The sequence below is a fragment of the Schistocerca nitens genome, chromosome 5 (genome assembly GCF_023898315.1).
Source record: "Schistocerca nitens isolate TAMUIC-IGC-003100 chromosome 5, iqSchNite1.1, whole genome shotgun sequence".
In the NCBI taxonomy this organism is placed as follows: Eukaryota; Metazoa; Arthropoda; class Insecta; order Orthoptera; family Acrididae; genus Schistocerca; species Schistocerca nitens.
The window spans coordinates 29,552,575-29,563,011 of record NC_064618.1 but is presented as its reverse complement, the minus strand read 5'-3'; the positions used below and the strand labels follow the sequence as shown (position 1 = coordinate 29,563,011).

Below are 10,437 nucleotides of genomic sequence, written 5' to 3'. Positions count from 1 at the left end.
TACGATGCTGGCTGTCTGAGTGGTATACGTACGAATGATGTAAATGGGAAGATTTTGTGTGGCGTAGGGTAGGAATTGTATGTTTACTACATCGACACGGTACACGGTTATTTATTGCTGGGTTGGAGGTCGGTTTCGCGCTCTGATATTCAAGATCCTGTCCTCAGCAGGAGAGCAGTGTAATTGAGTAAGAGTCTTCCCATATTTGACTATATCTAGGGGCATTTTGCAGGGTTTAATTGTCGATGCACTATGGCGATCTGTGTAAAATAGATTTTTACCTCTGATAGTCCCATCTGCTGAAAGAAAGAATAGTTGGACGGTGCCTCTGCAGCAGTTGCATCAGCAGTTTGGAGGGTAAGTTCGATAAGAGCCAATCATAATTCTTGATTCATTCACGAGACATCCTCTGTGCTGGGGTATAGGAGTGTCTACATAGCGATGAGAACGTTTGTTTTTGTTGAGAGCAGAAAGGGTAACACGTGATGGATGGGGTGCTACATTAGGACTGGTAGGAGGAATGCATTCGATGTTATTATGCACTATTTTCGTGAACTGGTTCTATTAGGACAATAATCTCCATGCACACAAGCTGAGAGGTAAAGAAAGCAGACGTTAAGTATTTCTGAGGCACTATACAATTTCCGAGAGGTCGACTTGGTTCTTATTTTGGATAGTCATGTGACATCAGTACGAGATTGAGAACCTTGTTAGATGCACTTGCGACGGTTTGTAGCTACATGCGCATACTTTGCGGCATTGCATCAGTCACTCTGGGCAATTAGGAATGGATAGACACATCTCACATGTCACGCTAGGAACAATGCACCCTGTGTTATATGGTGATGTCAGTATCCCCAGGTATCACACCAGGAATGCTACAACACACATACCGCCCAGAGGTGTCCCGCATACGGGACTGGCGAGAGCACGCCTTGGAATTCTGTGACGTCAGCAAAACTCTCGGAGAACTGTAACTGTGTACCTGAAAGTAGTAGCAACTTTCACCTGCTCACTGCAGGTAGCAGTGGCGTGAGAGTGGTGGCTCGGCTGGCTTGTGTCTGGCGGGGGCACGCAGCGGCGGCAGCGCGCTCTGCAAATAGGTCCTCGCTCCTGTCTGGTCACTTTAGCAACAGTGCCTAGGTGACCACGTATTTCGAGAGGAATTTCTCAAGTGTCAAGCACGAAAGGGATGTCGCCGCCTCATGCTTGTGGGCACCTGTGCTTACGGGCACCTGCACGTCGTTTGGCGGCTGCTCGTGCATCTCGACTTCTGGGAGTGTTTGCAGAAGCCTTCCGTGCGACCCAGTGGACAGGGGCTGGCAGGTGGCAGGTGGTGTCTGTGCATGTCTGTTGCATTATTTTACGAGCAGGTCTGTAGGCTGCGCTATGCATTATTTGGGCAGTTTACGAGTACTAAGCATGTCTACACATCAGTGCATTATTTAGGAGTTTGCATGTCTGTACTGAAATTATTTCGGTAATGTAGGAGTTGTTTGCCTGTCTGCTCAGCGTAGAACCAGTCTTGCCGTAATACTAACGTATTTCTGTGAGATTCACGCTGGTTTGATCAGATTATTCCTTCACGATTTGTTCAAGCGCTCTTTTGATTTGATCCAATTGTGCCTTAAGATACCTGATATAATGTGGTTTTAACTTGGTCTGAATGTTCCTTTGAAACTTTACTAAAATTTTCTTCCATTCGTTCGGCTACACTTTTCACAGTGCTATCAAAACTGTTTTCTAATTGTTTTGAGTGTTCCTTTCCAATATGACTTAATGTAGCACACGTCGTAACTCATAATTCTTGATGTGTCGTCATACGCGGCTCTGCTGCTGCACATGTTTGCTGGAGAAGTGTGCCGCCTGGGGGCAGATGCCCTCACACGTCTCTCTCAACGGCGGCCACGTCTGTATTTCTGACGGACAGCTTCGCCATATCGACATTTTATGCATTTTTTATTTCCCCTATATTTTCTACCTTTCCGATTATAACAATGTTAGATTTTAAACATAATATTATTAACTTCACTTCCTTTGGCGCGTGTCTATGCAGACATTTTAAGTATGTGGAATGTGACAATGACCGAACCCTGAGAACCCACCAATTATTGCAATTAAAATAATTAAAATTGGAAATTAAAAAAAGTTGTGATGGAATGTGATATGTGCACTGCAGTGCCTTAAGATCGCCTGACAACAAGTGATAAAACAAGGATGTGCTTACCTGATATTTTCGTTATAATGACCAGAATACTTTTGTTATGTAATACAATATTCTTTGTTTCCAAATAAATGCAAATGGACATTCCTTATTTTATTTCTTCCTTCTCCTGTTAGTTACATATATATTTAATTCGTCTTATTAGACATTTTATTGAAGTAGTACATTCAATAACAGATGATTTTCAGTACATGTATATACATGAATTTCAGTATTTTCACATATGTTCAGTCAGGCGATGCCTGTCTTTCCTTACTGGTAGGTAAAAGTCAGAGAAATGTTTAAATTAATTTAAAACCTGCTGTGTATGATTATGAGTTTGCCTCAGGAAGGACACATTACAAATGCAGTGACATGATGTGGTTAATAGCCTTATACACTCACATACACACACACACACACACACACACACACACACACACACACACACACACACACACACACACACAAACAAACAATCCCTTTAGTGTATTGCACCATCCCTATGTTTTAAATCTTTAGGCCATTGCTGTTATATTCTTTCGACATATCATACCCTGTTGTTTACTTAGCACGATCACTGTTTGCAGGTCTACTGACAGTAAACTACTTCGCTGACATCCATGTAAAAAGTGTAATGAGTATTTGATAGGGTTTCATAAAAATAGATCTGGAGGTTCGACTTGTAGAGAGTAAAAAATTTAAACGACATGCTGAGCAATCGGTTGCTTTGCCCTCGGACAGTGATATATATAACTAAAAAATATGAAATCGTTAAACAAATTCAATTTGGTCATATAAACTGTTTCTCCACAATAACTGCAGATGCCGATATTTACGTATGATAATATTATTGTTCTGTAAGTAATACGCAACACAGGAATTTCGAAAACATACTTCTCAGTACTCTCCGCTTCCTATCAAAATCATTTGTTTCTTTAGAAATATGAATGTATGTTTTTTTTTAACAGAAGTTCCCTTTTTATGTTTCATACATACAATTTTTGAATTTTTCATTAAAATCTCTAATTTAATCACTGACATTATAAAACTTCCTGGCTGATTAAAACTGTGTGCCGGACCGAGGCTCGAACACAGGACCTTTGCCTTTCGTGGGCAAGTGGTCTACCATCTGAGCTACCCAAGCATGACTCCCAACCCATCCTCACAGCTTCAGTTCTGCCAGTACCTCGTCTCCTACCTTTCAAAGCGCGAAAGGCAAAGGTCCCGAGTTCAAGTCTTGGTCCAGCCACAGTTTTAATCTGCCAAGAAGTTTCATATCAGCGCTCTCTCAGCTGCAGAGTGAAAATCTCATTCTTCTACTGACAATATACATTTCATTCGTGACAAAATAGCTTTCACAATTTGAAATTTCCTTTGTAAAATAAAAATAAAAAGGTCTTTTCATAAGACAGGCCTTACCAACTGGGATCTGTGGAAGGAAAAGAGGCATATCGCCTCTTGTCTTTTTAAATATTTACTTTGTATTTTTCTTTCACGACATTCTACACCCCAGAGTACCTCCTCACTATGGATCTATGGAACAAAATGTGTATCACATGTAATAAAATTATTTGCAGCAGGCTTAAGAATTTATTTATTTAACACATAGCACTACACATGACGTACAACTAAAATGGAAGAAAAAGGACAAATGATATATTACACTAACAAAAGCTGTTGTTATGTGCTAATGTCAAGTCACCCAACCCAGTTAAACGCTTGATGGTGTAGCCACGAAAAAATCTTTTGGAATACCAGGTAGGTTCTCAATTCACTCTACTCAACTATGTGCTGCTTCAGACCCCACAACCACAGCCTGGGCAGGACTGCTTACATAGTCTGTGCAAGTTGTATGCACACACGCTGTGTCTTGTTCGGATATGATTTGCATTCGCCCACTCACGCTGAGCCGGCCGAAGTGGCCGTGCGGTTAAAGGCGCTGCAGTCTGGAACCGCAAGACCGCTACGGTCGCAGGTTCGAATCCTGCCTCGGGCATGGATGTTTGTGATGTCCTTAGGTTAGTTAGGTTTAACTAGTTCTAAGTTCTAGGGGACTAATGACCTCAGCAGTTGAGTCCCATAGTGCTCAGAGCCATTTGAACCATTTTTGAACCACTCACGCTGTGGGATATCCACACCATTGTCTCTCTATTGAGGATCTGTAATATGTCACACTCAGATGGAGAATTCGTAGTCCAGGTTTCACACCATTCCTTGTTAATGGTGAAGTTACTATCACCAAGATATTACACCAGTCACAGGGATGGATTTCTGCAATAAAGTCTTTTTTTTTTTTTTTTTTTTTTTCAACCAAGGAATATCTTCATGGTGTGATTTTAAAGATTGTTCATTATTTTGGAATATTCTTTCAACAGTGCTTCTTGTCTTAGTAAAAGATGACAAACTATGTGGCTGACTGTCGGAATTCACTATAATGGATGATTTCTTATCCACCCAGAGATGATTCTCGTGGTGGCGCTGGGCTGGATCACTGTGTTATTTACGTGAAAACTGTTAGCAATACCAGAGTACGATATTCAGCTCTGAAAAGCTCTAAGCTGAATGTGGATGTTAGACGTGTATCTGCTGATGCTCTCCAGTTAGTACAGCTGAGTTAGCCTGCCCGGCTAACCATGCGGTCTAACACGCTGCTTCCTAAGAGGGAAGGCATGCCGGACCCTGTCAAGAATCCGCTAGGCAGATTAGTGCCGAGGTCGGGTGTGCCGGCCAGCCTGTGGATGGTTTTTAAGGCAGTTTACCATCTGTCTCAGTGAATGCGGGCTCATACCCTTATTCCGCCTCAGTTACACTATGTCGAGGATTGCTGCACAAATACTGTCTCCACGTACACGTACACCATAATTACTCTACCACGAAAATGTTTGGGGTTACACTCGTCTGGTACAAAGCATTCCCGAGAAAGGGGGGATGGGAGGGGAGGTCCACTGGGGGCCGAACCGCACAATAACCCTGGGTTCGGTGTGGGGCGGCGGTGGGGTGAAGTGGACTGCTGTGGTTTGTTGTGGGGTTATGAACCACTGAGGGCTACAGCAGAAGGAATCCTCTCCGCCGTTACTAGGTCCCCGGTTCAATACACAATACACACACTGCTCAGTTCCTGTAGAAGTTGGTTTCAAGAAAATGTTCAAATGGCTCTGAGCACTATGGGACTTAACTTATGAGGTCATCAGTCCCTTAGAACCTAGAACTACTTAAACCTAACTAACCTAAGGACATTACACACATCCATGCCCAAGGGAGGATTCGAACCTGCGACCGTAGAGGTCGGGCAGTTCCAGACTGTAGCGCCTAGAACCGCTCGGACATACCGTCCGGCAAGTTGGTATCATCTATCTATTTTCCGAGATGTCTCCGAGTTGCTTCCTGAAAGATACTGTCCCATCAAGCACTACTTCAAGACAAAATGAGTGTCTGGTTGCGATGCACTGCGTCATTCACACAGACTCCAGTCTGCTGCTCTCTTGTTTAAGTGAGAGTTAATAAAATGGGAAAAGCTTACGGTTTATCAGAAAACTATCTGCAGCGAGGTATGCATTTCTATCAATACAAATTTAAAAAACAGTGGTAAGATCGGTGTGTTCCTACGTTTGTTTGCCTGATAATGAACTATAAATTTGAGAATACAGATACATTATGTACTTAATAAGGACAGGTTACACAACTGCAAGACATATATTCAAGGTCGTCGCCCTTCCACTCACCCCCACCCCCCCTTTCCAAGGCCTGCTTATGCACCTGAAACAGTGCTGGTTATAGATGACCTTGACCAAGCACATCAGTTTACACATGCTGCCAACACATTGCTTCCCCTCCTATTCCTCCTCCCCCTGGCCTGCCATGCACCTGAGGCACTACAGATATGAGACGCAAATAATCTTGAGTATTAGTTTACACATCCAACCCACACACATTTCTCCACCCCCCACATCTTCTCCCCCCCCCCCTCCCCAGCCTCTGACAAATAAAATTAAAGAATCCGTCTCCCCCCTGACCCTCTTGTTCTTTTATTACTGGAGCAGTTGCGTGGGATGCGCCATTCGAGGTCTGTGCACCATAACGAGAGAACAGTGAGATCTGTTTGTAGTTAGGGTGTTGATATTTGTAACAAATAATAATAAATTAAATGTATTATAATAATGTCTCATCATTCAAGGTCTAGGGAGACGATCAGAGTGTAGGTATTAGTTACAATTTTTTATTGTTTTAATTACGTAAGTTTCGTCATTCTAGGTATAGGGAGAGCACCAGTGTGTGGGCATTTGTTAATAACAAGTTAAATTTAATTACAATTACGTGAATTTCGTCATGCAAGGCGCCAGTACAGACAAATCACTACCCCAAACAGATGTGTAAGTGATATCTTTTTCCATATTTTTCGTATTTTGCATATTTTCCACAATTTTATCACTATTTACATACATTCAAAATTTTTACTATTTTTAGTTTTTTCCACATTTTCCACGATTTTACCATTTTTTGTGTATTATTTCATATTTTTCCATCTTTTCCATAGTGCACATTTAAGTGAACAAAAAGATATACATATGCTTTTATTGAAAATTACTGCAGCAAATTATTCAACAAGAAAAACGTTGTTACATAGCCTTTAAATGTTAAACAAATTGAAACTGTCAGTGAGGGTTTAGGTGATCGAAAGATACTAATCCTTACAAAATTTTAATTAAAAAAATTTCACCAGCCTTTATTTCAGTTTTTAACAAATCAAACTTCAACAGCAGTAGCAAAGATTGTTAAAAATTTTGACTAACTAACCTCACATTAAAAAATGCTCTGCGCAATTCGTTACACTCATTAATCATCAGTTCTCTAATATAGTCTCTTCATACTGAACATGTGGATACATTTTGGTTGCGAGAAATTAGCACTAGATAGAATCATCACGCAGAGGGGATTTGATTTAACCCCGACTAACCACAATGAGGCAGTATCTCGTCCCAAAACTTGACATCCCGCGCTACTTACTGCGTCCAGAGCAAAAATCTTACGGTGGGGACGGTCTCCGCCAACCTCCACAGCCCACGCACGGCACTAAGCCAGTCAGAGTGACTGAAAAAAGCATGGGATGGCAACGGCCAAACTGCACTGAGGACAGCCGACTTTCTAGCGCCTTCTGGAAGCTTCCACAATTATCTTTGCCGCACCAATGGGAACACTCGGTTCTGAAAACGGCGTGAAAGCGCGTTGCTGGCTTTGTGACTCGCTCCAGCAGGACAGGTCTGAAGAAAACCAACGGATTTCCCGTGTCCCCGGTGTGGTGCAAAAGAAAGGAAGGAAAAGTCTCAAAGTAGTCCCAAAGACACCATGTTAGTGTTTTCGTGCAAGTGGCTACGTAAGGAAATGGAGTATGGGGGGAATGAGGCCACTGATATCAGTAGTCAGATGAGGAAGTTAAAATAAAATGACAGAAAGGAATTACAGACATTGGCTGCGGGTGGGCGTTGATTGAAATCGGTAGAGAAAGTTGTAAATTTGTGATGGACCAGGTTTCGAACGCGGGTGTCCTGCCTACTAGGCAGATGTTCTGACCTGTAAGTTGAGAATTTGGACCTGATGGGAGGTATGGTAGAACAGTCTGCGCGGTTGCGATTGCCACTGCGTCTGGATGGCTCAGTGGTCAGAGACACGGGTGTGAATCCCAGCCTGGTACAAGCTTTCAAGCTTCTCCATTCATTTCAGCCAACGGCCTCTCACAACTAACGGCTGTAATTCATTTGTGTCTTAATTTGTAATGGCTGCTGGATCAAAAAGGTGACTGTTCTTTTGGACACATCCGAAAGAATACCCAACACATTTACATATAAAATAAAATTAATTGAGCATTGGAAATCCTTCCCCAGCCGTCGACAATTGTCAAGACAATGTGGATTATGTAAAGGTTGAGTATAAACTAACACCTGCTCAAAAAATTAAACTGGACACACACTAGTAACATCCACATAATAAAAGATACACGCCAGTAACATCCGTGTTAACGAAAGATACACGCAAATAACAGCTATGTTTCACATTCATCTGCACTGAGCAGCACAGTTAAAGGGTCACCCTAATTGTCTTCCACTGTGACAAATAATTTTTACAGTTGGTTCGAGGGTGCCTAAAGCCTTCCTCCGTAACGATGCGAAAGCGTGGAGCCCTCCGACGTCAACCTCGGGCTCTTCCACGCTTCAGGCGGCAAAGTGTCGACACGTGCGGAAAAAAGATAAGAGCTGAGAAGTTGGTGTGAGGTGTGAGGTGAGTTAACGACGTCACGTTGGCAACAGACTTCGTCACAGTTGTGACCGTGGCCGTGCCACACGATGCGGCGCCATCGCTACGGCTGCCGTCACCCACGTCTCCCGTTCTTTTGAGGGTGCCACACGATGCAGCGCCATCGCTACGGCTGTCGTCACCCACGTCTCCCGTTCTTTTGAGGGTGCCACACGATGCGGCGCCATCGCTACGGCTGCCGTCACCCACGTCTCCCGTTCTTTTGAGGGTGCCACACGATGCGGCACCATCGCTACGGCTCCGGTCACCCACGTCTCCCATTCTTTTGAGGGTGCCACACGATGCGGCGCCATCGCTACGGCTGCCGTCACCCACGTCTCCCGTTCTTTTGAGGGTGCCACACGATGCGGCGCCATCGCTATGGCTGCCGTCACCCACGTCTCCTGTTCTTTTGAGGGTGCCACACGATGCGGCGCCATCGCTACGGCTGCCGTCACCCACGTCTCCCGTTCTTTTGAGGGTGCCACACAATGCGGCGCCATCGCTACGGCTGCCGTCACCCACGTCTCTCGTTCTTTTGAGGGTGCCACACGATGCGGCGCCATCGCTACGGCTGCCGTCACCCATGTCTCCGTTCTTTTGAGGGTGCCACACGATGCGGCGCCATCGCTACGGCTGCCGTCACCCACGTCTCCCGTTCTTTTGAGGGTGCCACACGATGCGGCGCCATCGCTACGGCTGCCGTCACCCACGTCTCCCGTTCCTTTGAGGGTGCCACACGATGCGGCGCCATCGCTATGGCTGCCGTCACCCACGTCTCCCGTTCTTTTGAGGGTGCCACACGATGCGGCGCCATCGCTACGGCTGCCGTCACCCACGTCTCCCGTTCTTTTGAGGGTGCCACACGATGCAGCGCCATCGCTACGGCTGTCGTCACCCACGTCTCCCGTTCTTTTGAGGGTGCCACACGATGCGGCGCCATCGCTACGGCTGCCGTCACCCACGTCTCCCGTTCTTTTGAGGGTGCCACACGATGCGGCACCATCGCTACGGCTCCGGTCACCCACGTCTCCCATTCTTTTGAGGGTGCCACACGATGCGGCGCCATCGCTACGGCTGCCGTCACCCACGTCTCCCGTTCTTTTGAGGGTGCCACACGATGCGGCGCCATCGCTATGGCTGCCGTCACCCACGTCTCCCGTTCTTTTGAGGGTGCCACACGATGCGGCGCCATCGCTACGGCTGCCGTCACCCACGTCTCCCGTTCTTTTGAGGGTGCCACACGATGCGGCGCCATCGCTACGGCTGCCGTCACCCACGTCTCTCGTTCTTTTGAGGGTGCCACACGATGCGGCGCCATCGCTACGGCTGCCGTCACCCACGTCTCCCGTTCTTTTGAGGGTGCCACACGATGCGGCGCCATCGCTACGGCTGCCGTCACCCACGTCTCCCGTTCTTTTGAGGGTGCCACACGATGCGGCGCCATCGCTACGACTCCGGTCACCCACGTCTCCCATTCTTTTGAGGGTGCCACACGATGCGGCGCCATCGCTACAGCTGCCGTCACCCACGTCTCCCGTTCTTTTGAGGGTGCCACACGATGCGGCGCCATCGCTATGGCTGCCGTCACCCACGTCTCCCGTTCTTTTGAGGGTGCCACATGATGCGGCGCCATCGCTACGGCTGCCGTCACCCACGTCTCCCGTTCTTTTGAGGGTGCCACACGATGCGGCGCCATCGCTACGGCTGCCGTCACCCACGTCTCCTGTTCTTTTGTGGCCTCACCGATTGCGGTCAGAACCTCGAGGCCCAACGTTGAAATCACGCGGTTTTGTTATGAGTGGCCGAAGGCTCACCGCCACCTAGTATCGACAGTAAAATGCGCCGGGGGGTGGCGTAAAGGTGTCAGTGAAATCGACCCTTCCCTTGTGATCTCTGTTGGTCCGTCACGGCCAGGGGACATCGGCTGGTCAGTACTTTTC

General features: G+C 46.2%; 1 protein-coding gene across 1 annotated transcript; it reads right to left on the bottom strand.

The window, feature by feature from the left end:
• Positions 1 to 9,074: 9,074 nt before the first annotated feature.
• LOC126259545 (uncharacterized) lies at positions 9,075 to 10,193 on the bottom strand. Its single transcript, XM_049956424.1, has one exon. It carries the CDS (start codon positions 10,191 to 10,193, stop codon positions 9,075 to 9,077), a length of 1,119 nt encoding a protein of 372 aa, XP_049812381.1.
• Positions 10,194 to 10,437: the final 244 nt, after the last annotated feature.

Excerpts from the sequence above, each read along its gene's own strand:
- LOC126259545 (XM_049956424.1), bottom strand. The coding sequence starts at position 10,193 with ATGGCGCCGCATCGTGTGGCACCCTCAAAAGAACGGGAGACGTGGGTG.